The sequence below is a fragment of the Camelus dromedarius genome, chromosome 2 (genome assembly GCF_036321535.1).
Source record: "Camelus dromedarius isolate mCamDro1 chromosome 2, mCamDro1.pat, whole genome shotgun sequence".
Lineage (NCBI taxonomy): Eukaryota > Metazoa > Chordata > Mammalia > Artiodactyla > Camelidae > Camelus > Camelus dromedarius.
This window is the reverse complement of record NC_087437.1, coordinates 72,363,138-72,391,110: the sequence shown is the minus strand read 5'-3', so window position 1 is coordinate 72,391,110 and position 27,973 is coordinate 72,363,138. Positions and strand designations below refer to the sequence as shown.

The 27,973-nt window shown below is 38.1% G+C and overlaps 1 protein-coding gene across 5 annotated transcripts in view; it reads right to left on the bottom strand.

Moving 5' to 3' along the window:
- BTLA (B and T lymphocyte associated) overlaps positions 1–19,836 on the bottom strand; it is a 62,977-nt gene extending 43,141 nt beyond the window's left edge. For 2 of the 5 annotated variants that reach the window (XR_010384526.1, XR_010384527.1), the window contains exon 1: positions 19,313–19,836. Coding sequence is in view for 1 of the 5 variants with exons in the window: in XM_064495409.1 (XP_064351479.1) it covers positions 14–53 (40 nt within the window). In the remaining 4 variants the exon portion in view is untranslated. Of the gene's footprint in view, positions 1–13; positions 3,345–3,364; positions 7,411–19,312 lie in introns of those variants that run through there. The other 3 variants (XR_010384524.1, XR_010384529.1, XM_064495409.1) reach the window with 3 other exon arrangements.
- Between the last annotated feature and the right edge of the window lie 8,137 nt (positions 19,837–27,973).

Sequence of the window (27,973 nt, the reverse complement as noted above, 5' to 3'; positions counted from 1 at the left end):
TGTATTTGCTTACCCATCCAGCAGCTTCCTGGAGGCCCATCAGTGCCAGTCATTTCAGTTGCTCAAAAATAAAGGGATCCCAGAATGAGAGGTCCCAAGGATGGTCCCAGGAGGCCAGGGAAGCAGGGACAATTCGAGGGCTCAGCACAGCAACTAGTCACCATTCACCAACCAGTTCAGACGTACAGCATTTCATATTTCAACATCCAGTAGGGCCAGGCCAATGGTAACTAACTGAAGTTTGGTCGTTTTAATCCTTTTAATACTGATTGGAGTCAGTGTTAATAAATTCAAATAACTACATATCTAAGTCTTCCCACATAATGGTTTGAAAAGAAACTCAGAAACACCAGATCTGTGGGAGGCATTTTCTTCTGACCTTTGAGCAAGGTTTTGGCTGCAGCTCAGCAGCCTTGTGGGATTGCTCTCTCTGCCCTCCCTTATCATCAGCACTTCTCCAAGTGATTTAGGAAAAACTACTCTCCAGTGGCATATATTTAAATAGCTGAATAATGTTCCATCTTATAGGACTATTTATTTAGCCCTTTCCCTACAATAGGGTATTTAGGTTTTTCCAACTTTTCACATAAAAATAAACATTTTTGCTCTGCTGCATTTTGGATGATCTCCCGCAAGTGAAATTATTGGGATGAGTATGTGAACATTTTTAGCCTTCCTGATACTTAGGTCTACATAACTTCCAAGAACCACCAACGTACATTTCTAGTGCCAAGTTATGAGAGCATCCAGATTTGGTTTAACTGCATCTTTACCATTAGTAATATCTTGTTATGATCATGAAAATTTTAAAAGTAAAACTTTCCACTTATTTTGGATTTTTATGTTTAATGAGGATGAACAAATTTGGGGGTGTTTTATAATTTGTGAATTGCTGTTCTTGAGTAATTAACTGTTGATCAAGATATTGGAGTCAGTGGTTTTCTTAATATTTTAAAATTTTATCGTGCATATATTGAATATATTAAACTCTCGTCACCTTGCCTGTTATATTTTCAGCAAATAGTTTTTGCCTTTTAACATTTGAATAGTAGTTTTTGATTTATAGAAGTTGCTTTTTAAAAAGGCAACTGTATCTAACAGTAACCATATCTAACCATTTATGTTGCTTTTAAATTAGAAAAAAGCTTTCCTGGGTGACCTCTAATCAAGATGTCTAGATGAGTGTGGTAGGCTGAATACCAGCTTCCCAAATGTGTCCATATCCCGAACCCAGGACCCCTGGAACCCCTGCTACCTTATGGCAAAAGCGAATTTGTAGATTTGATTAAATTAAGGGTCTTGGGATAAAGAGATTATCCTGGCTTATCCAGGGTGGACCCAATGTAATTACAATGATGCTTATAAGAGGGACACAGAAGGTGTCAGCATTGAAGAAGGCAATGTGACAACAGAAGCAGAGATTGAAGTGATGCAGCCACAAGCCAAGGAAATTCAGTGACCTCTAGAAGCTGGAATAGCCAAGGGATGGATTCTCCCCCTGGAGTCACCAGAAGGAACCTGCTCTGCTGACATCTTGATTTCAGTTTTGTAAGACACTTTGGAGTTCTGATTCTTTAGAACTGTAACAGAATAGATTTATGCTGTTTTAAGCTACTGAGTTTGTGCTAATTTGTTATAAAGGCAATAGAAAAATAATGTTATTTTGCTTTCCATCCTGCAAATTCCCAGTAAATGCCAAAATGTTAATGTCCAGGAAGTATTCTATATTAATACGAAAGGAAACTGCCTCTCTATAAAACTTCCGTGGAACTTCTTTTAGAAATCGAGAAGCTAGAAGTTCTCGAGCCTAATTCATCTCCTGTGAAGTTTAGTATACTCGACAACTATAGAGGCCGCCAGGCAGCACATTTCTAACCTTTCCTAGGAAGAGTGATGACAGGTCAAAGGGCTACTTTAGGGTTACATCACGAGTTTTATATCAGTTTAGACTGAGTTCTGCTGTATATAGTGGAAAAAATCTGAAATAGTGATGGCTTTAATACAGCAGAACATTGTTTCTTTCACTTGCAAAAGAAGTTTAGAGGCAGGCAGGATGTGGCTCCTCATTAAACAGCAACTCTGTATTCTGTCTTTTTTGCTTCACTGTCTTAATTCTGACATCCATCCTCTGGGTCCATGATCCAAGAAGAATGGTCTCAGCTCCAGTTATCATGTCTTGAGTTATAAGCTCGAAGTGTGAGAGGCAGAAGGGTAAAGGGGGCATCCCTTGGGGATGACCAAGACCCTTGAAGGAGATTTTCTGGAAATCTAGTACCAAGCTTTCACTTATAACACATTGAACATGACTTAATCATATGATCACAATTTCTTGCAAGGAAGACTTGAAAATAAAATCCTCTATCCAGACAGGAAAAATACACAACTAAATTTCTAGATTCCTTTACTAAGAAAGAAGGGCCAAAGCTGTCTCTACCACATCGACCACTCTGACCACTTAAATATCCAAGAAAAGCACACACCCTTCTCCAAAAGGGACAATACTAGTATCTTACCTTACCAGCTCGTCCAAAGTCAAGATATTTGGAGGACAAATATTCCTCCCATCAGATTTCTATGTAGCTTCTCATGGTTCCATGAACTATGAACTAAAAGGCAAGTTATAAGCTCCCAACATTTCCATGATAGTGTTTTTTAAAAATTTCATAAGCAATTTTTGATTGTTGAATAAACTGTTATTTGCAATAATAAAATGTAACATAAAGGAGTCCCACTTTTAGAACAATGGGTCTCCCTAAATGAAGAAAGAATATAGTTTCAATTATTATAATTTGTTATTATTATATAACAATAATCAATTCTAATTGGATAATATTTGGTCCCTTTTGATAAAGAATAACATGTTTCTGCATATCTTTTCTAGACTGTGGTGCATCAATGCTCCAAATTATATAGAAGGCTACTTCAAGCCGAAGGCAAAAGTGTTGATACAATTTCTTTGCAGCTTTTAGGGAAAAGATACACACACATTTCTATAAGGAAAAGGGTATAAAGGAAATATGAGTAGCTACTGTCAAGAGTGAGGATGTCCTGCTGCAACAGTGGTTCCTAAGTTTGTGCTTCCAGTTGCCCCAGGCTTTGCCCTCTGAAGCCCCTTCCTAGTGTTTGAAGATTAAGCTCCTCAGGAAGCAGACTCTGAGGCTGAGATGGCAATGCAGGAAATTTATTAGCACGCACTAGGGATCGCTGTGTGCAGGGGCAGAGAAGAGAGCAGGAGTAAGCTGAGGGAGACACCAGGCTGTGATAGTCTCAGCAAAGGCTTCAGTCAACCATGGGGAGATCGAAAACTGGATTGGCCCCTTAGAGTGGTTTCAAGTTTGGCCAAGAAAGCTGGGACTTTACGCACCTGCACTGACAAGTCTTGCATGTAGGTTGTCTCCAGGAAAGGCAGTGTGTCCTTTGGTGAAGTACTTCTCTCCAGCAATTACCCAGACAAGACTGACAGCTGAGGAATCTCAGCTAAGAACGCTTCCAGCAGCTAAAGAATTAAGTCCTTTCATCCTAAAGGGGATCTGGATAGTGCATCATGGCTCCTACTACATTGGTCCTTTTTCCTTTATGACCACAGCTGAGGGGGGCATTGGAAAGGATGACTTTGGGAAATGCACAGCTTCACCCTTCTGCTTCCTGTTTGTGCAAGTCAGAGTCCAGGTAGAGTGTTGGTGTTTAATAGTCACAAGCTAGTCTTGGGGTTCCCTCAAAAATCTAGTTGGATTTCTTTCTATTATTTTTCAATAAGTTTCATACACAAATAACCACAGTAAAGGAGCCTGTATAGTTGTGGATTTTTAAGCCAGAAGATTCACTTATTTACTGGCCACTTTGTCCATCCTCTAGCTCTCAGTCAATGAGAGCTATCCTGAGACTATTTGAAAGAGGATTATGCGGGAAGGTAATTCTTCTTTTCTTTTTTTATCTTTTTTTTGTGTGGGGGGGTGTAATTAGGTTTATTGATTGATTGATTGATTTTTAACAGAGGTACTGGGGATGGAACCCAGCATCTCCTACATGCTAGGCACATCCTCTACCACTGAGCTATACCCTCCCCCCTAATTCTTAATCTGATCTTTATCAGTGAGCTAGCTGCCATTATCAGGCAAAGAACTCTTAAGAGACTTGCCTGAAAAAACTTGAGATCAGAAATTTATCTCCTTCTAAGGCTGCAGTTTTACCGTAGCCTTTACTACTGAGGTAAGAAAAGTTGATTTTTTAAAATAGACTTCATTCTTTAGAGCAGTTTTAGGGTTCACAGCAACACTGAGTGGAAAGTACAGAGTTCCCCTATACTTCCTTCCCCAACAAAAGCACAGCCTTTCCCACCATCAATATCCTGCACCAGAGTAGAACGTTTGTTACACTAGATGAACAAACATGGACAGATCATTATCACCCAAAGTCCATAGTTGATACTACAGTTCACTCCAGGTGTTGTACCTTCTATGGGTTTTGACAAAAGTATCCATTGACATTTATCCACCATTATAGTATCATACAGAGTAGCTTCACTGCCCTAAAAATCACTGCTCTGCCTATGCACCTCCCTCTTCCTCCCCTCTAACCCTGGTAAACACTGTGGCCATAGTTTTGCTTTTTCCAGAATGTCATATAGTTAGAATCATACAGGATGCAGACTTTTCAGATTGACTTATTTCACTTAGTATAATATGTATTTAAGCTTCATCTATGTTTTTCCATAGCTTGATAGCTCATTTATTTTTAATGCTAAATAATATTCCATTGTCTGGATGTATCCCAGTTTATTCATTCAACTGAAGGTCATCTTGGCTACTTCCAAGTTTTGGCAATTACGAATAAGGCTGCTATGATCATCTGTGTGCAGGTTTTTGTATGGACCTAATTTTTCAATTCATTTGAGTAAACACCACAGTTGAATTTTTTAACTCTGCAAGATTCCAAATTACTAAAGACGCAGTCTCCTTAGATTGCAGGCAACAGGTCCATGGCCTCTCCTAGCCAAGTGCTATTTCCTTCTACCTTTGGTTTGAGTTAATCTGTATCTTGCAGGACTTTGCTGAAAGCAGCAAGAATCAGCACATACACACTAACGTTTTGAATGTTTCCTATCTTTTTGGTTAATGTTACAAGCTTAGCCAGCATGGGTTCTGCCATCCAAGGATGATTTGACATCATATAACCAGGTTTACAAGTTTTCTAGTCTACAACATCTGAATCCTTAGTATCTTTCTCTCCACTTCCTTCATGAAGCCAAAGCCACAGTTAAGGCTGTGAAGCTCCTTGTACACAGTCCCAGTAAGAATGACTGTGTTTCAAATAATAAAATCATCTATAGCTAGTTTAATCAGAAAAGGATTCATTTCAAATTTTTTGAAGTGCCAGGAAACCAACTTAGATGTTATATGAAGAGAAGAAATACAGTAAAGAGAAATATCCAGTTATCCAGTAGGGCTGAAAAAAAAAACCCACACTTCTGCCACTGCACTCAATGCCTGTGAAGCCAGAGACTAGTCCATCACTGCTACTGTTCTAGAAGCAGAACAAAACAAAGCCTCAATGACAGTGCTTGTCAGAAAAGTCACTTGGCTGCTGTCCCATGATGTTCACTGCCATGTTCCAAGTCTCACACACAGAATCCTGACTACAAGGGAGTCTGGGGAATGCGATCTTCATTTGCCTTCCTCCAGAGTACCGGAAGGCAGGAGAAAAAAAGAGTTGAGGTTACACAGAGGAATGGTTACTGCCGACGGGTGATTTTGTCCCTCCAGGACAATGCCTGGAGACATTTTGGGTTGTCACAACTGAGGTGGGGGTGAGAATAACATTTAGAGGATAGAGGCCAAGGATGTTGCTAAACATCCTACAAAGCACAGGACAGCCCTCAAAGGATTATCCAGCCCAAAATGTCAATGGTGCCAAAGTTATGAAACCCTAATGCAGAGTGAGCCAATCTACAGTATCTGCCTTAAACTTCCACCTCAGATTCACCGTCCCTAGTAGCCCTGGGAATCACTTCTGGAGACTCACAACACAGAGTCTTATCCTAAGTCCTAAAGAACCACACAAGGAACACATCCAAAGAAGGGGGAAAAACAAGGCAGAGACTATGTTTTGTCACCACCTGAGTTTCAGGCTTCTACCCATTTCCCAAGGCCCCTCATCACTGCACCTTGGAAACAGTAACAGTGTATGATAAATATCAAACTCTCTTCTTCAATCCAAACTTGAAGAATTTAAACAAGACCCTACATCAGTCTATCACCAAAGCCATCTCAAGTTCTGTTTCAGGTTGGGTTTTTCCAGAAGCAAATTTCAATTCAAGGACTTGAGGGCAAGCTATTTATTTGGAGGTGTTTCCAACACAGTATGGGAGTGAAAAAGTTAGGCAGGAATGTGAAGGAAGCTAGTAAGTGGTTTTTTCTTTAGAGAGTTACCACCGGAGAGAAGGAACTTAGCCCCCAGTTCCAGGAACTCTGCGAGCCAGCATGAAGCATAGGCCTCAGAGCCCTCCCACTCAAGGACAGGGCAGCTGGTGCATGTAACCATTTTACTCGTTTCCTATTGCTCCTGTAACCAACTGCCACAAACAGGGCAGCTTACAATAACACAATTTACTCTCTTACAGTTCCAGAGGTCAAAATGTGTCACACTAGGCTAAAACCAAGGTGACGGCAGGGCTGCATCTGGAAGTTCTAGTCTCTGCATCTGGGAGAATCTATTTCTTTGTCTTTTTAGCTTCCAGAGGCCACTTGCATTCCTTGGCTGTCCTCTTACCCATCTTCAGAGCCAACAGCACAGCATCTTCAAATTTCCCTGTGATTGTGACTTCCTTCTTCCATTTTTAAGGACTCTATGACAGGACTGGGCTCACCTAAATAATCCAAAATAAACTTCCATCTTAAGATAATTAACTTAGTTTCATCTGCAGAATAATTTTGGCATATAAGGTAACATATTCATAGGTTTAGGAGATTAGAATGTGGTCTCTGTGAGCGGGCCATTTTTTTTGGATGCCATATACATCGATTCTCATCACTCATGACTTGAAGGCTGCTCTCAGGAGGGGCATTAGCACTTCCAGCCCACTGCTCAGGTAAACCAAGCAGCCTCTGGTGACCAGGGAGAGCCCATAAGCAACGAAGTGCAGGTGCCAGCAATTGGAAGTTGGGCAGATGCACCAAAATGATGAAGATGAAAGAAAGATACAGGTGGGGCTCGGACACTGTCTGCTGCAGTTCCTCATGATTCTAAGTCAATAAATGGAAAGCACAGGCAGCCCTCTTATTAGATTTTGTTTTGATTTAAGAGATGAAGGAAGGAAGGGAGGGAGGGAGTGAGAGAGGATAAAAAGCATAGGATATCTATGCAAAAATATTATTTATATGTTAGAAAAGGTTCATATAAAGGTAGAGGGACACAGAGCTCAAAAAGCAAGCCACCGTATTTTTCAACACTTAAAAAAAGAAAGACAATTCTGAAGAATCAAAGGGACTGCCTCCCTTTGAAAGAGATTTATTAAGAGAAACAGAATAAATTTTAGAAAATTTAATGTTTTCAACATAATTCAAGAGTTCATTGTTCATTTTGGGAAGATGGGGGTGGCAGCAGCATAGGTTTTGAGTCTTTCCAAATCCCCACGCCAAAACAAACAGAGCAACTACACAGAAAACCAAAAACTCGTAACTAACATTTACCAAAAAAACCCAACACCAACAAACAAAAAAATCCCAGGTAACAAATTACCCCAGAGAATGCAGATGAGGACAAATTACCAACAGGCATGGTATCAGCTCTGTGCAGACAGAAGCAGAAAGATGCAAAAGGGCATTTGACCGATCTGAGAGTAGCAGGACCCCAAAGTAGCCAAGGAACTCACTGGAGCATATGCGGGCCAAGTGGAAATAGCAACTGAACTGGGAGGGGTGTGCCCACTCCGTTAGCTGGTAATCATAGGAGCCCGCAGGAAGAGGGTGGCTGGAGAGGTCTAGTCTCTGTGAACTTTCAAAACTTGGCCACCATGGCTCCCTCCCGGGATAGGGCCCACACTAAGCGGTAACTACTAGGAGTGGCATCAGAGGATATGACAGGGATGATAAAGATGAAGAGAAGAAAAGGGTCATAGGAAGGTGGGGGAGGAAAACAGAGTTCAGAAAGCAAGCCACAACATTTCTGAACTCTATAAAAGGAAAGAAAAAACAAAACCCAAGACCAGAAAATAGAGCTCTCTGCAGTTAGAAAAGCTACCCTGAACCATTTCATTGCTCATTCTAAAAATCTGGAAGAGCTAATTAAGAAACAGGAACATATTAAGGGCAAATCCCAGACCAAGTGATTATAAGAAATTAAAGAACAGAATAACTTCCCTGCAAACAATGAAAGCATGTCAGAAAGACACTCACAAAATAGATTTAAAGAGAGCTAAAAGAAATTTAAAACAAGACATGAAAGAATAACATAATTTAGATCAGAAAAACTCAAAATAAGGCGAGACTTCAGAAAAGAATTAGAAATAAACATTTCAGGAACAAACACTAAACAAGAAGGAACACAAGGGTGAATGAGCATGACAGATAACACCTTAGTAACACAGAAGGTAAAAATTAGACTGGTTTCTAAATTCAAAAGAAATGAATAGGTAAAAAGGATTTGAGAGAAAGTAACAATATTGAATGCAGGCAAAAAAAAGATCTAATATACAGTTAACAGAAATCCCTGGTGAAGAAAATCAATGCAAGAGAAAAAATACTAAAAAATATATTAAAAAATTTTCCTGAAATAAAAAACATTGTGATTCTAAGACTATTAAGCGTGTAATATGAGATAAAGTGAATAGGTAAGTATAGGATCATCTAATTCTACCAATTCCTATGTCTCTGAGAACACAGGAGGAATACAGACATAATATAGAGGTCAAAGAAATGTTCCCAAATTTTAATTGGAGGCATATAGTATTTGATTCTAAAATATGTATATACATAAGCACAGAGCTAGGAGATAGATGGATAGAAGAAAGAATGGAGGGAAGGATGGAGAAAGGGTTGAAAAAGGATGGAAGAGGGAAGAAAGAGAGAGGGAGGGAGGAAGATTTTTCCAGGCTCTACCCACTGAAGAGGCCTAGAGAGAGTGACTGATTCCATACCAATGAGAATCTCCATATCTGAACTGTGGTTTTGAAATAACATTTTCCACGTAGAAACAAAACAAAACCAGCAACCAAAAACCAGGGCCTCTTGGAGAAACAGTTGATTCAAGACCTAGGGCAGGAAATGTATAAAATAAACCTGGAACATCTTGTCCAAAAAAAGAGAAAGGAAGCTATGAAAAATTACTAGGGTTGTATCAAAAGGATTCAGAGTCAGTTTGAAGAGGCTCCTATTGGCCAAAGAGAGGACAAATAAGCCTATCAATGGATAACTGCACTTTATTAAAAATCGATCAAATGTGAGGGAAGAAGTGAGCAGTAAGAGAAGAGACCACAGGGTGCCCATCCTAACAAGGCTAAGAGAGAAAACTTGATGTCAATTCTAGGGTTTTGTCTTCCATGTTAGATGAGCGTAGGAACTATTGAATTATGACTTTGTATGCAAACATGATTCTAGGACAATCTTTTACTCAAGAAAGATCAGAACAGCCATGGGCCTGCTGGAACCTTTACCAGGACTAAAGGAAGATGGCTGCTATTGAATAAAGTCTGAAGGACTGGTGAAAGATAAAAATAAAGTTATGTTTTGATTTTAACCCATGTGTCATGTTTATTCAACAAACCAAGTTACATGCATAAATATGATAAACTCTGTCCTCATGAAGCAGATAATCTAGGAAAGATTTTGCATGCATACAAATAACAATAATACAAAATAGTATGAAATAAATGCTGCAATGGAGGCCCAATCAAAATTCTGTATTTCAGTAGGCAGAAATAACTAGAGAGAAGAGTAGGCTCTGAGCTGGTCTTTAACGGATGAGTGGCATTTAGTGGGTAGAGATGGGAGGGAGAATATGCCAGCCTGAAGAAATGGCTTTAAGAGAAACACAACATAGAAAATGTAGGGGTGATCTGAAAATGCACTAGGAAATCCCACTTGTCTAGAAGCAGAACATTATGTGATGGAGGTGTGAGAGGCAAGGCTGGCAAGATGGATTGGGACCAGAAAATTGGGCAGGGCTTTTATCATTGAAGGTTTGGAATTTATCTTATAGATACTGAAGGTTTCTGAGTGGGAGAAAGTTTTACCAATTAAAATAGCATTTTAGGATGCAAGAAGGCTAGGCTGAAAGGAAGAGAACGTGGAAGCAGAGAGACCAATAGGGAGGCCACGGTGATCATTAAAGAACTGAACTGCCGTGGTGCAGAGGAGGTGAAAAGGGAGAGGTGTCAGACAGATTTTGAAGGAAAAATCAAGATGGACTTTTGATGAGTGATGATGATGAATGATTAGTGAGGGTGTTGAGAAGCTGGAAAGGGGGAAGGAAATCTGAGGGCCTGCGCCTGAGCAATTGGTAGAAGCTGTGACTGGGTTGGGGAGGAGATAATTCTGTGCTTTATAAACTTGAGGCAATGTTGACTCGGAGGAGCAGGACAACTGAAACGAGAGACTGGAATCAGAGAGTGGAGATGAGGCAGGAAATAGAGTTTGTGGGACAGGTCTATAAATGAGAATTCAAGGGAGTGTAGAGGAAGAGAAGGGAATCAGTGATGGGCCCTTGGGAGAGGCTGACATCCGGTGTGGGAAGGAAGAATGGATGCAGAGCAGCCGGAGAGGAGGGCAGAGACCCAGCACTGTCTCCTGCATGTGCCGGAGTCTCCCAGGCTCAGGCTGCCCTGCAGACGTAGACTGAATCAACCTAACCACTCTGCCGGGTACTATTTGAGATGGTTCACTTCAGAGCAGTGCTTCACAACCTAACTGTGGTGAAACACCAGTTTTCTTTTTTTCTATTTGTTGTGATTGACACTTTTGTAAAATCAATAGATGTTAATCACCAGAAGAACGATCAAGTGCTTAGATGGTGTGGCAGTGTCAAATTGCTCTAAAACTTTCTGCATGTTTACTTTCAATTTCTGTATTTTCACTGTGGTCAATATAAAATTAACATCAACACGCTTGAGTCACACTAAGAGGAACTGACACCGAGACAAGATACTATTCCTGGCTCTGTTATTAGCTCTCTGTGTAGGCAAGCCTTTTAATTTCACTGGGTTGCATTCCCTTGTTTGTAAAGTAAGGGAATTAAACTTGCCCTAAAGTCTAGATTGTATGATGCTGGAATATTAGTTGACACTGAAAAAGGCCTGACTAAATTATCATTCTACAAGCTCACTTCCTTGCCCAAATGAGAAGGGTCTGCTTCTCCTGGGAGCCTTTTCTTCTCCTTTCTAATATTTTGAGATGAACTACTGTGTGTTGAGGCTGGAAGACCAGTCACAGAAAAATGCCCCCCTGGGAGCCAGATTTTCTGCAAAACTATTCTGAGCTAATCTTTAATTATCTCTAATTATGGCATATAAAAAACACAGGAAATCTAAAACAAAAACATGAACCCTGAACCACAGACCCCAGCTTAAAACACAATAGGATCCATGACTCACTAGCTCTGAAGTCCAGGCTGCCAGCACCTTGCGTGGATCTAAGTGTGTGCATTTCCACATCCTCCAGCTGACGTGAGATGGTCAGTGCTGTTTATCTCATCCTGCTCATTTTATATGCTCCAAATGCCAAACACCATGCTAGGCCTACAGTAGATAGCCAATAACTCTCTCTCAAATAAATAAATGAATGAGAATGGCTCATTTCCTTCAAAAGCCTTCCATACCTCAGGCCAACACTACTAAGTTTCTCTTCATTCAGTGTCCCCCTAGCATTTATTCTGTGAAGAAATTACATGTTTCCTGTTATTTGCTATAGGAATTGTGATTCACATCTCTAGAAAATGTCTGTTTGGACTGAACTGTGCCCCCACCCCCGCAACCCACCATCTTCCAAATACATATTACAGCCCTAACCCCCAGTGTGACTACGTTTGGAGATAGGCCCTGTAGACAGGTAATAAAGATGAAGTGAAGTCATAAGGATGAGGCCTTAGTCTGAAAGGGCTGGTGTCCTTACAAGAAGAGATTTCTCTCTCTCGCACTGTCTCTGCACACCACAGAGGGAAGGGCTTGTGAGGACACAGTGAGAAGGCAGCCACCTGCTAGTCAAGAAGAGAGTCCTAACCAGAAACAAAATTTGCCAGCATCTTGATCATGGACTGTGAGAAACTATATTTCTGTTCTTTAAGCCACGAAGCTGTGATATTTTGTTATGGCAGCCCGAGCACACTAATGTAATGCCCTTCCCTAATTTCACCCACACAAACATCAGAAAAACATGACTGATTCCCCCACACAGAAAGCCTCTAATTTCTCTTTACCACAACCTGAGGGATCAGGGGATTATTCTTTGGGTCTTTATATTTCATATCCCACAATCATCAACACAGGCATAGCCCACTTCTTAAGGACAAAGCTCTTTTTATATACTGTAAGGCAACAACAATATACTAATTCAATGGCTTTTAACCATTTTGCAGTCATAGAGTCCTTTAAAAACTGACGGAAGTTCTATAGCAGCACTGTCCACCTGAACTTTTTGAGATGATGAAAATGTCCCAGAGTCTGCATTGTCTAGTATGGCACCTACTTAGCCAGAAATGGACTATTAAGCTTTTGAAATGCAGCTAGTGCAACTAAGGAACTGAATTTCTAATCTGTTTGATTTTAATTCATTTAAACAGTCACATGTGGCTAGCAGCTACCATACTGTACACTTCAGCTCTTTAGTTTCTAGGTTTCTAAAGATGCACATATATACTTACACTCAAAGTTTTGCAAACCAGTATAGCAATTAACAGCAGTATCTACTCAGGTTAGGTGACCTGTATTAAAAACAAAGACCTATGCAAGAATGAGTTTTTTTTCAGTGTAGAGTTCAGTTAGTGATTAGAAGTACAAAGAGCAGATAGAAAGCCCAATCTGTATAGTCTCAAAAACAGGCATCTAATGCTCACTAGGATCTTAATATACATACCCAGCCCAACCACTCTGGCTAATGAAAGGATGCTCATGTATTCCTTCTAAAGCCACCCTCATTCATGGGCCTTTGGGGAAACAGAGGTAGTACAAAAACCATGGCTTTCAGAGTTTAATGGACCTAGGTTCAAATTCCAGTTTCCTCTATTTTAATCAGAATAGATTTAGGCTTTTATATAATAAACAATTTCCAAATCTCAGTGGTTTAAAAAAGTTTCTCACTTTTGAAGTGTCTGCTCAAAGTCCAGGCAACTATAGGGCAACAATCCCCAGGGGTAACTCAACAATGCAGGCTTTTTCTATTTATAGGTCTATCATCTGAGTATGAGGGGAAGAAAGAGACTGAAGACTTGTGCAGGGACTTTGCATGGCTACATCTCATATCCCATTGATAAGAACTATTACTCAGCCTACTGTCGGAGAATAGGTTCTTGCCTCACACAGAAAAGAATTCAAGAGCAAGACATAGTAAAGTGAAAGCAAGTTTATTTAGAAAGATACACACTCCATAGACAGAGTCCAGTCTGTCTCACTCAGAAGGGAAAACAGCCTAGGAGATGCACGTTGGATAGCAGAATGCAGGCCATCCCAGAAAGGTGAGAGGGAGACCGAGACGTGTCGGGTATTTAATTTAAAGTAAAGGCACTGCTACAAAAACAGACATATGGACCAATGGAACAGAATAGAGAGCCCAGAATTTAAATGAACCCACAAACTTTTGGTCAAATAATCTTCGACAAAGGAGGCAAGAATATACAATGGACTAAAGACAGTCTCTTCAGCAAATGGTGTTGGGAAAACTGGACAGCAGCATGTAAATCAATGAAGCTAGAACACTCCCTTATACCATATACAAAAATAAACTCAAAATTGATCAAAGACTTCAACATAAGGCAAGATACAATAAACCTCCTAGAAGAAAACATAGGCAAAACATTATCTAATATACATCTCAAAAATGTTCTCCTAGGGCAGTCTACTCAAGCAATAGAAATAAAAGCAAGAATAAACAAATGGGACCTACTTAAACTTACAAGCTTTTGCACAGCAAAGGAAACCATAAGCAAAACAAAACGACAACCTACAGAATGGGAGAAAATTTTTGTAAAAGATGAAACTGACAAATGCTCTCCAGAGTATACAAGCAGCTCATACGACTTAATAAGAAAGAAACAAACCACTCAATCCAAAAATGGGCAGAAGACCTAAACAAGCAATTTTCCAAGGAAGGAATACAAATGATCAATAGGCACATGAAAAAATGCTCAATATCACTAATTATTAGAGAAATGCAAATCAAAACTACAATGAGGTATCACCTCACACCAGCCAGAATGGCCATCATTCAAAAGTCCACAAATGACAAATGCTGGAGAGGCTGTGGAGAAAAGGGAACCCTCCAACACTGCTGGTGGGAATGCAGTTTGGTGCAGCCACTATGGAAAACAGTATGGAGAATCCTCAAAAGACTAGGAATAGACTTACCGTATGACCCAGGAATCCCGCTCCTGGGCATATATCCAGAAGGAGCCCTACTTCAAAAAGACAACCTGCACCCCAATGTTCATACCAGCACTATTTACAGTAGCCAAGACATGGAAACAACCTAAATGTCCATCAACAGATGACTAGATAAAGAAGATGTGGTATATTTACACAATGGAATACTATTCAGCCATAAAAATGACAACATAATGCCATTTGCAGCAACATGGATGTCTCTGGAGAGTGTCATTCTAAGTGAAGTAAGCCAGAAAGAGAAAGAAAAATACCATATGAGATCACTCATATGTGAAATCTAAAAAAAAAAAAAAAAAGAACATAAATATAAAACAGAAACAGACTCATAGACATAGAATACAAACTTGTGGTTACCAGTGGGGAGGGGGGTAGGAAGGGAGGACAGACTGGGAATTCGAAATTTGTAGATACTGACAGGCACATGTAGAATAGATAAACTAAGATTATACTGTATAGCACAGGGAAATATATACAAGATCTTGTGGTAGCTCACAGTGAAAAATAATGTGACAATGAATACATGTATGTTCATGTATAACTGAAAAATTGTGCTCTACACTGGAAATTGACACAACATTATTAACTGACTATAACTCAATAAAACAACAACAATAACAACAAAAGTAAAGGTAGATACACCCTCCACAGACAAAGTGCAGTCCTTCTCAGAAGGCAAGAAAGCAAGACCATGAGGTGAGGAGTTAGTTTTTATGGGCTCAGTAATTTCATATGCTAATGAGTAGGAGGATTATTCCAACTACTTTGGGGAAGGGGCAGGGATTTCCAGGAATCAGCACACCCCTGACAACTTTTTGACCTTTTATGGTCAGCCTAGGAACTGTCATGACACCTATGGGTATGCCACAAGGCTCAAGGTCTACTGGAAGTCTGATCTTCCACCATCTTGGTTCTAACCAGTTTGTGTTGTATCCTCAATTGCTGTGTGATTCCTTCAAATGCTTATGCCCTGCCCCCTTTCCTCTTATCTCAAGCCCACTTAATTGTAAGGGAGATGGGAAGCAGATTTTCATATCCAGGAAGGGAAAACATTAAAATAAATGTTGATGAACACAAAGCATGGTCTCTGCTACACTAACTTCATAAACCTGACAATTTAAGTAACCTTTCTTAGTTATCTCATTCAGAAAGGGGAGATAATTAAATCTACATAATAGGGTTTCTAAAAGAATAAAAATGAATGCACATGTGTAAAGTTCACTGCACAATAATGGGGACTCAGTGATGCTGGATTCTTTTTCTTCACTAGAAAGGGGATTGTGCAGCAAACTTGCCGCAACACAACAGACTCATGGAACAGAAGGTTAAACCATGTCTCAGACTACCATAAATCTGATCTAATTCCCTGCTTTTAATTATTTTTCCTCCAACAACTCCTCACCTTTATGTAATTTTTAAGATGGAGCTTTTGTTGTTTCTACTGGCAGACATGGGTAATTAGTCATAATTATCCCAACCATTACCTCTAATCATTAGTAACTATATAGAGAAAGCTTTAATACAAAATTATAATAAAGTCAGAGTTCTAAAATATCGGTGTTTTTTTCCCTCTTTTCCAAACAACAAAATAGAAAAATGTCATTTGTAATTGTGTAAAAACCAAATGTTGTAATAAATTTGAGCTGTTTGAAACATCTACACTAGATACTACAAAGTACTGCTGAGTTAAATAAAAGAAAACCTAAAAAAATGAAGAGCTATACCATATTCATGGAGTAGAAGACTCAATATTGTTAAGATGTCAATTCCCTCCAAATTTATCTATAGATTCAACGCTCCCAATAAAAATTCCAACAGGATTTTTATTATAGAAACTGACAAGCTTATTTATAAATTCATATGAAAATTCAAAGGACCTAGAATAACCAAGTTATTGAGGAAAAAGAAGAAAAACATTGGAGGACATACACTACCTGATTTCAAGTCTTCTATATATCTGTATCAATCAAGACCAGGTGTATTGGCATAAAGATTGACAAGTAGATTAAAGAACAGAAGAGAAAATCCACAAACAGATTTATACTTTTAAGATAATCTGATATTCAACAAAGATGTCAAAGCAATCTAATGGAGAAAGTAAAGTCTTTTCAACAAATGGGGATGGAAGCTGAATATGGACCAGTTTCTCATTTACACAGACCAAAGTATAAATACAATAGCTAAAATCATACAGTCTTTAGAAGTAAAATAGAATATAGATTCATGATTTAAAGGTAGAAAGGTTTTTTAAACAGGATACAGAAAGTAACAGAAAAGAAGAAACTGAAAAATTAGACCTCATCAAACCTAAAAAGCCTATTCCTCAAAAGACAAAATTAAGAAAATAAATAGGCAAACCACTAGAAGCAAATATCTGCAAAACATATTCCAAAGGTCCAGTATGCAGAATATACAAAGAACAGCAAACTAAAAAAAGGTTTAAAGACAAATAGCCCAATAAATATGGGCAAAATATCTAGACACTTCGTAAAAGAATACATATTAAATGGCCAGTAAGCATGTAGAGAAAAAAAGTGTTCATCATTATTAGTCATCAACACTAAAGGCACTAGAATGGCTAAAATGAAAGATTGACAACATCAAATATTGGTGGGGTTTGGAGTAACTAGAACTCTCATGCATTCTTGGTGGAATGTAAAATAGTATATACTATGTTAGAAAAAGATCTGACGAGTTTTTGTTTGATTGTTTTTGAATAAAACTACACATAAACCTACCTTATGATCCAACAATTCTAACCCTATGAATTTACCCAAAAAATAAAAACCGGTAATGTCAGTAAAATGGTAGACTAGGAGGATCCAATGCTTGTCCCCCCAACAAAAAACAAAGAATAAACAACTACATACTGATGGAAACAGCTCTGGGAGAACTCCAGTGTACCCTAAAGTCACTGCAGAAATCCCGAGGAGTACAAAAACCAAAGATGGTGCATAGAAAGGTATAGAAAGCATACCTATGTCATCTCATCCCCCAGTCTGGCACAGCTTATGGCCACGAGGGATAAATGTGATTGCCTCCTACGAGGAAAAAAGAGAACCAAAGGATCTCAGCAGCCTTCATCAGTGCTGAGGGCACCATGGCTTTTGCCACCAAGAACCCCTACAGTCTACACTTATGCTGAAACCAGCCGACAGAATTGCCCGGAGTCACCACTGCTGTCTCCTACCCCCTGCTAGGCCCAGAGCAGCAGCTGCATCCTCACACCAAGGGCCAGAGCTGCCTCTGTGCAATGCTGCTCCCTCTCCAGAGCAGAGCCACCTGTGTACACTGCTGGATCCCCAGCCCCCAGTTCCAGAGTTGACAGCCCTCTCCCACAACCACGTACACACCCTGGGCCCTGTCTCTGTAACTGCCCCACATGAGCCTGCGCCTTAGACTTCTGCTGCACCACTGCTGCAGCAAGTGCACATCCACTCTGGACCCACACCAAGAGGTAGCCTCTTAGCTGTGACTTGCTCAAATGAAATGAAAACATGGTAAACAGCAACATAAACATTTATGTGAAAGCATAAGTATCACAGATAAAGACACATATACAGACACATGCAGATTAACACAGTAAAGGTGATGTGTAAGTTATTTTTAATCCTGATATAAAATTTAATAGATATAAATTTGTTCATGGCTACACAATATAAAAGAACACCAACTGTCTACAAGAACATGAAGTGTTGAGATGGGAACAATAAAAGGACAGTATTTTGTACAAAACTGAAATTGTGTTATCAATTTAAAATAGAAGGTTTTAATTACAAGATATTTTGTGCAAGCCTCAAGCTAACCAACAAAAAAACTTATAACAGATACACAAAAGATGAAGTAGAAAAAAACAAACAAAATCACTATAAAAAATCATGAGATGAGAAAGGAAGAGAGCAAGAGAGGAAGGAAGGGACAAAACAAGTGAAAAACAGAAAACATTTAGCAAAATGTCAATGTTAAGTCATCATTTATCAATAATTTAACTTAAAATATTTAAAGTCACCAATAAAAAGGCACAAAGTGGCCACATGTAAACCAAGATCCATCAACATACTGTCTACAAGAGACTTGCTTTTGAATTAAAGATAAACATAGACTGAAAGTGAAGCAAGAGAAAAAGATATTTCACACAAATCATAACTTAAAAGAGCACAGGGATAGCTATACTCACATCAGATAAAATATACTTTAAGTCTAAAACTGTCTCTAGAGACATTATATAATAATAAAAGGATAAATTCAACTGGAAGATATAACAATTATATACATAACACAACTCAACATCAGAGCATCTCAAGATATAAAGCAAATACTGACAGACCTGAAGGCAGAAAGTGACAGCAGTAAAATAATAGTGGGGAACTTCAATACCCTGCTTACAATAATGGACAGAACATCCACCCAGAAAATTAATCAAGAAACAATTGACTTGAACACTATAGATCAAATGAAAGTTTATTTACATAACTTTCCACATATCAGCAGAAGAATACACATCCTTCTCAAGTGCACATGGAACACATTCCCCAGGAGAGGTCACGTTAGGTCACAAGACAAGTCAACAAATTTAAGAAGACTTCAACTACTCCAAGTATCTTTTATAACCACATGGAATGAAACTAGATCAATAACAGCAAGAAAACTGGAAAATTCACAAATACATGGAAATTAAACAACACGCTCTACTGGGTCAAAGAGAAAATCAGAAGAAAAAATTTTAAATACCTCCAGACGATCAACATGCCCCAAACTATGGGATACAGGAAAAGCAGTAATAAGAAGGAATTTCATAGTGATAAATAGCTACAGTAAAAAGAAGAAAGAGCCCAAACAAAGAATCTAACTTTATATCTCAAGGAACTAGAAAAAAGAAGAACTAAGCCCAAATTTAGCAAAAGGAAGGAAATAACAAAGATGAGAACAGGAAAAAAAAAAAACGATATAGAGACTAGAAAGACAATAGCAAAGATCAAAGACACTTTAGCTAGACTAAGACTAAAAGAGAGAAAACATAAAATCAGAAATAAAAGAGACACTACAACTGATAATAAAGGAATGCTAAGGATCACAAGAAACTACTATGAATGATTATGTGCCAACAAATTAGACAAACTAGAAGAAATGAATGAATTACTAGAAATACACAACCTACCAAGATTGAACCAAAAAGAAACAGAAAATCTGAACAGATCAATAATGAAAAAAGAGACTAAATCAATAGTCAAAATTTCCCAACAAAGAAAAATCCAGGACTGTCTGGCTTCACTAGTTAATTTCACCAGACATTTAAAGAATTAATATCAATCCTTCTCAAAGTCTTCCAAAAATTGAAGAGGAAGGAATGCTTCTCAACTCAACAATATCCTAGTATCAAAACTGATGAACACAGATGCAAAAATCCTCAACAAAGTATTAGCAAACCAGTTTCAACAATACATTAAAAGGATCATATACCATGATCAAGTGGGATTTATCTTTGGGATGCAAAGATGGTTCAACATACGCAAATCAATAAATATGTTAACAAAATGAAGGATAAAAAATCATATGATCATCCTAATATATGCCTCATCCCAATATATTTCATCAAAGCATTTGGTGAAATTCAACATCCTTTCATGATAAAAACTCTCAACAAATTAGGTACAGATGGAACATAGTAAAGGCCATATATTATAAGCACACAGCTAAGATCATACTCAATGGCAAAAAGCTGAAAGTTTTTCCTCTAAGATCAGGAAAAAGAAAGGATGCTCATTCTCATCACTCAAACAATTCAACAGCAAACACCAAAACCAAAAACATAACCCAATTAAACAATAGGCAAAGACTCAAATAGACATTTTTCCAAAGACATCCAAATGGCTAACAGGTACATGAATAGATGGTCAACATTACTAATAATCAAGGAAATGCAAATCAGAGCCACAATGAGATATTACCTCACCTGCAGGATGGCTGTTATCAAAAAGACCAGAGATAGAATTGATGGTGAGGATATGGAGAAAAGGAAACCCTTGTACACTGTTAGGGTATGTAAACTGGTACAGCCACTACAGAAAATGGTATGGAGGTTCCTCAAGAAATTAAATAGAACTACCATAAGATTCAAAAATCCCATTTTTGGGTATGTATTCAAAGGAAATAAAATCATTCTCTCAAGGAGATATCTGTACTCCCATGTTTGCTGCAGCATTACTCACAATAGCCAAGATTTTGAAACAACCTAAGTGTACTCTGCAGGATGAATGAGTAAAGGAAATGTGGTGTATATTATATAGTAGAATATTATTCAGCCTTTTTTAAAAAAAGAAATGCTCTCATTTTTGACAACATGGATTAATCAGGAGGGCATTTCACCAAGCAAAATAAGCCAGATAGATAGAACAAATACCTCATTAGCATTTACATGTGGAATCTTAAAAAGAAGTCAAACTCATAGAAATAAAAAGTAGCATGGTGGTTGCCATGGGCTGGGAGAAAGGGGAGAGGCTGTTGAAAGGGCATATAAACTTTCAGTTATAAAATGAGTAGGGTATGAGGACCTAAGTATAGCATGGTGACTATAGTTGATCACAGTGTACTGTACATTTGAAATTTAGGTAAGAAAATAAATCTTAAGCATTCTTATCAAAAAAAAAATGTAAATATGTGATGTGATGAATGTTATTTCAATCGTGAGAATTCTTTACAAATTATTCATGTATCAAATAATCACACTGTATACTTTAAATACATTATAATTTGATCAGTTATACCTCAATAAAACAAAAAATTAATCCAATCCCCTCATTTTAGAAAGGTAGATATGAAGGTCAGGTAAGATGTTAGGAGACTGAAACTGCCACTAACAGCAAGCAAACACTGGGTAAACTAGATGCCTCATTGTCCTTCAAGAAATGAAGAGGGTACAATCTCAAAATTAAAGAACGTTCACCAATGTCACCACCTCCTTCCCCCATTAAAATAAAAAATATCAAGAGAAAGCAGAAGTAATTTTTGATAACTCGTCATCTCTAGAATGCTTAAATTCTTACTCTTGTGCTAGTCCACTGCCCTCTGCTGGCGTGATCACTATGAACTCAAAACTAGAAGTTCTAGAGTGGTAGCAATTGTAATCATATAATCATCAATCTCCTACATTAAAATTATGTGAGTTGCTAGTTTAATACACAGAATCCCAGGCACCAGGATGTGTCACGGAAGCAGAGATAACAGGATGTGTTGCTGAGAGATGGGATATGTATCAGTGGGGCAGGTTTTGTCTCAGCAACTGGGTGGGTGGTAGTGACGCCAACTGAGATGAGTAGGACTGGAAGAAGTAAATGGGTTTTTATTCTAGGCAGTTCAGTTCTGACAGTTGCTGTTTGGCAGTGAATAAAAAAAAAAAGAGTTTCGGTTTAGACATGTTATATTTGAGATGTCAGGATAACATAATAAAAATGGAAAATGGAGGCACAAAGGAAATAACTGAGACTTTTAAAAAATGTTATCTAATCTATATAACTTTTTGTGCGTGCGGGGTGGGGGGTAATTAGTTTTATCTATTTAATGGCAGTACTGGAGACTAAACCCAGGACCTCGTGCTATACCCTGAGCTATGCCCTCCCCCACCTTTTTACTTTTTTGTTTTGTTTTGTTTTGAATGGAGGTATGGGGGATTGAACCTGGGACCTCATGCATGTTAATAATGCACACTACCACTGAGCTATTTCCCTCCCTGGAAATAACTGAAATTTTAAAAATTTAGAACAATGTTTAAGATCTATCCATGTTGTCTTATGTGTATTTATTATGTATCGAATTGCCATACAGTACCTGATATCCGGACCAATGATAAACACCCAGACCAACGATAAAACACCCAGACTGCTTCCAACTCCTGTCATCACAAACAAAACAGCAATGAGCATCCTCCTATATATTCCCTGTAATAGAGTAATAAATATATATATTGGTCTCTGTCCTCGGTTCCTGACACAGGGCTCCTAAAACCCTTGTAAGTTCTTACGTGATAAGAGTACTAAGAACATCTTTTTCTCTGTCAAGGTGACTCTGGGTGGGCTCTTAGATCAGGGCTTTTAATGAGAAAGACCAAGCCATGATTAGAAGCTTAGAATTTTCAGCCCTACCTCCCCATTATCCAGATAGGGGACAGGCGCTAGAAACAATAATCAATCATGCCCAAGTGAGGAAGCCCCCACAAAATCCCAATAACATGATGTTTGCAGTGCTTTCAGGTTGGCAAACACATCACTCTGGGAAGCTGATGCACCTCAAATTCACAGCAAAAGAAGCTCCTGCACCCAGGAAACTTCCCCAGACCTCACCCTTCATCTAGCTGTTCATCTGTATTCTTCATCATTTCCTTTAATAAACTGGTAAATGTTAAGTGTTTCTCTGAGTTCTGTGAGCCACTCTAGCAAACTAATTGAATCTGAGGTGACATACTTAATTTACCAGGTACCAACAGACTCCTCTCTAAAATGCTGTGCCAGTCTACATTCCACCAGCAGTGCATGATGGTTCCTCTACCTTCACCTTTTTGAATGCTTACCGTTATCTAACCACGTTTCCCAAATGAACAGGTATAAAGCAGCATCATTGTTTTAATTAACACCTCTCTGGTAAGTTTGAGTTTCTTAACACACTTGTTAGCTTTTTACATTTCTTCTACAAATTGCCTGTTCATATTTCATCTTTTTTTTTTTTTTTAATTGGGATTCCTGGCTATGGTATTGAGCCTACAAGATAATCCATTAATGATCCTTCCTTCATTCACACCTTTTTGTGAATGTGTCCTTCCTACACTATACAGGGCTCACCTGTGTAATTAGTAAGGATACTGAAAAATTACAGCACGTGAATTCTGAGACTAGGTCATAATAGGTACTGTGGCTTCTGCCTTATTCTCTTAGATGACTTATTCTAGGAGAGGCTGCCGTCACGTCCTGGGGAAACTCAAGAAGTTTTATGAAGAGATCCACAAGGGGAAAAAGAGCCACCAGCCGGCACCAACTTGCCAGACATTCGGCAGGTGAATGAGACATCTTAAACTGGACCTTCCAGCTCCAGGTAAGCCTTCAGATACGCAGCTGTCGCCAACACGCTGACTGCAACATCATGAAACCCCTGACACAGAAATACATGGCTAAGCCACTCCCAAATTTCTGACCCATAGAGGCTGTGAGAGTTAAGTGCTTACTGTTTTAACCCACTACATTTGTGGGTAATTTGTTATATAAGCAATATACTAACACCCTGGAGTTTTTTTGTTTTGATTTCTAGGACTTTCCTATATAGTCCAAAAAGATAAAGAGTCCCCTGTCAGTTTTAGATTTTTATTAACATCCTCTCCCAAACTACTATTTTTCTATTAAATATGCCTATAGTTTTTTTCTGAAAATAAATTCATAATTTTGGTATAATAAAATTCATCTTTTTTTTCCTGCCACATAGCCCATGTTGGGGGGAGACTGCTATTTAAGAAGCCCTTCTGTATCACAAGATATTTTCCTACATTTTCTTCTAGAAAGTTTTTAATTTTACCCTTCTCAAGTGTTTCTGGTTTACTTCTATACTCTAATTAGGGCAGATTTACCTCAATGCAGGCATATATAATTTTTCACTCTTAAGATCTACCATATTCCTTTAAATTTTTGTTTGGAAGAAGGAAGAGTATAAATTATAAATACAAAGCATTCTGTAGCTTAATAAGTAACATTAAGCTTTATCCATTAATCGACTGACTAGAGTTCATGCACTTAAAACAGGAGTCCTTCTACAAGCCTACTATCCTTATTGACCTAATATTTTTAGAAGAATCTACACCTATCTTGCTTGGTTGTCTCTCCTCTTCCCCGAAACAGAAGTCCAAACCCTACACAATTAACTATACATTCTTCAAACAAGTGAGTTTTGCAGAGTGGTTTGGCAGCTCTCAGATTTACTTGAATTATTTTAAAAATACACTATTTTTTTCAGTTGTTAAGAGTGTAAACACCAACATTTTACAAGCGAATGCTTAGTACACTATCATCACAGTGTACTTCCAGGTTAAATCATTTATGTGAAGAGGTCAGAATAAGCATTCTTCCACCATTTGACTTAACTGAAGAATATATCTTGAAACTGAATTGGTGTTTTAAAAAACAAACTTCTTCAGGATGTGGAGAGCTGGAAAAAGTGGTATTTTCACCCTTGCAACAAAAAAGAGCAGCACTAGCTTCAAATTTAAGACTTTATGTGAACTCATATGAGACCTAAGGTTGCAAGGGAAACAAATGGTCCAAAATTTTCTCCTTGGAAGAGGAGAGAAGACACAAGCCCACCGCAGCTAGTGCAGCTGGAACAGCTGGCAAACAGGTGAAGACAGACTGCAGAATGGAAGAACAGTGTGAAATCAGTGGGGCTGAAGACACTGGCTGGCATCCTCTCACATGCTGCTGCCCCATGAACTCTACCTGGCACTCACAGAAAGAGCCCTAAGAAGTGACCGCTGTGGTGCAGACCTGGGGCGGGGGAACAGCAGCCAGACAGGAGGCAGGACGCCATCAGGATCTTTCCTCTCTATTTCTACTACAGGACAAAATTCCTTCAAAAATACACAAATTGTCCAACCCTAGAAAAAACAGTCCTATATATAATACAGAAATTGAATCTATTTAAAACTTTCCCCAAAACCTCAAGGCCCAGATAGTGTCACTGGCAAATTCTAATCCTACATAATATTGTCAAGAAAACATAAGAGAAGCAAACACATCCCAACTCATACTGAGGCTATCACTATTGTAAAATCAAAATCAGACAAAGACAACAGAAGAAAATCACTGCCAATATCCCTCATAGACACAGATATAAAACTCATCAATAAAATTTTAGCAAAGCGATTCTAGCAATACATGAAAATAATATGTGTCTCACCTGTGGAATGCAAGGCTGTCTCAATAACCAATGTAATTCATATTAACAGAATTTTTAAAAACCATGATTGTTTAAACAGATATAACAAATTTGACAAAATCCAACATTTATGATAGACTCTTAGCAAACTAGGAATATAACGGAGCTTTCTCGACCTGATAAAGAACATGTACAAAAAGCTACAGCTAACAGCCTCCTTAATGGTGAGAAACTGATCCAAAGATCAGGAACAGGCAAGGAGGTCCGCTCTCATCACTCCTACTCAACACTGTACTTGAAGTCCTATCCAGTTTAATGATACAAGAAAACTGTAAGACACATAGATTGGAAAGAAAGAAAAACTGTCTATATTTGCAGATGATATGATTATCTATAGAGAAAATCTAAAAGGATCTACAATAAACTACCAGATTAAAAATGAATTTAGCAACATTGTGGAATCATAAGATCAGTATATGAAGACCTAAATATAAGACCAGAAACCAGAAACCATAACTCCTAGAAAAAAAAAAACATAGGCAGAACACTCTTTGATATAAATTGTAGTAATATTTTTTGGATCTGTCTCCTCAAGTAAAGGAAACAAAAAGAAACAAACAGAACCTAATTAAACTTGAAAGCTTTTGCACAGCAAAGGAAACTATCTACAAAGTGAAAAAAAAAACAAAAAACTACTGAATAGGAGAAAATATTCACAAATGATAAGACCAATAAGGGGTTAATATCCAAAATATATAAACAGCTCATATAACTCAATACCAAAAAACAGACCCGATTAAAAAATGGGCATAAGACCTGCATAGACACATTTACAGACATACAGATGGCCAACAGGCACATGAAAAGATGCTCAACATTGCTAGTCATCAGAGAAATGCAAATCAAATGCACAATGAATATCAACCCACACCTCTCCGAACGACCTTCATCAAAAAGAACACAAATAACAAATGTTAGCAAGGATGTGGAGAAAAGGGAACCCTTGTACACTGTTGGTGAGAATGTACATTGGTGCAGCCACTGTGGAAAACAGTATAGAGGTTCCTCAAAAAACATAAAAACAGAACTACCATATGATCAAGGAATTCCACTCCTGGGTATATATCTGAAGAAAATAAAAACACTAATTCAAAAAGACACACACACCTCAATGTTCACAGCAGCATTATTTACAATAGCCAAGATATGGAAGCAACCCAAGTGTCCGTCAACAGATGAATGGATAAAGAAGATGTAGTATATGTGTACAATGGAATAATACTCAGCCATTAAAAAGAATGTAATTTTGCCATAGATGGACCTGAAGGATATTATGCTTAGTGAAGTAAGTCAGATAGAGAAAGACAAATACTCTATGTTATCACTTACACATGGAATCTAAAAAATAAAACAATATAACAAAATAGAAACAGATTCAGAGATACAGAAAATAATCTGTGGTTACCAGTGAGGTGAGAGAAGTGGGGAGGGACAAGACAGAGGTATAGGATTAAGAGGTACAAACTACTATATGCAAAATAAATAAGCTACAAGGTATATTGTACAGCACAGAGAATATAGACTATATTTTAAATAACTATAAATGGAATATAATTTTTAGAAACTGTGATTCACTATGCTAAACACCTGAAACTAATACAATATCGTAAATCAACTATATTTCAATTTTAAAAAAAGAGGCAAGATTGTGGAAAACAGTATGGAGATTCCTCAAAATACTAAAAACAGACTTACCGTATGACCCAGCAATCCCACTCCTGGGCATAATATCCAGAAGGATATATTGAAAAAACACCAGCACCCGAATGATCATAGCAGCACTATTTACAATAGCCAAGACATGGAAACAACCTAAATGTCCATCAACAGGTGACTGGATAAAGAAGTTGTAGTATATTAATACAATGGAATACTATTCAGCCACAAAAATAACAACATAATGCCATTTGCAGCAACATGGCTATCCCTGGAGAAAGTCATTCTAAGTGAAGTAAGCCTGAAAGAAAAGAAAAATACCATATAAGATCACTCATATGTGGAATCTCAAAAAATAAAAAAGACAAATGAACTTAAATATAAAACAGAAAAAGATTCATAGACATAGAACACAAGCTTGTGGTTGCTGGGGGGTGGAGAGGGGTGGGAAGGGACAGACTGGGAGTTCGAGATTTGTAGTTACTGACAGGTATATATATAATAGATAAACAAGATTATACTGTATAGCACAGGGAAATATATACAAGATCTTGTAGCTCACGGTGAAGAAGAGTATGAAAATGAATATATGTATATTCATGTATGACTGAAAAATCATGCTATACACCAGAAATTGACACATTGTAAACTGACTATAACTCAATAAAGACAAATAAATAAAAAATAATAAAAATAAAAAATAAAGAGGCAAGAAAAAAATAAAATGCACAAACAGCAAAAAAAAAAAAAACTATAGTTAATGGTATT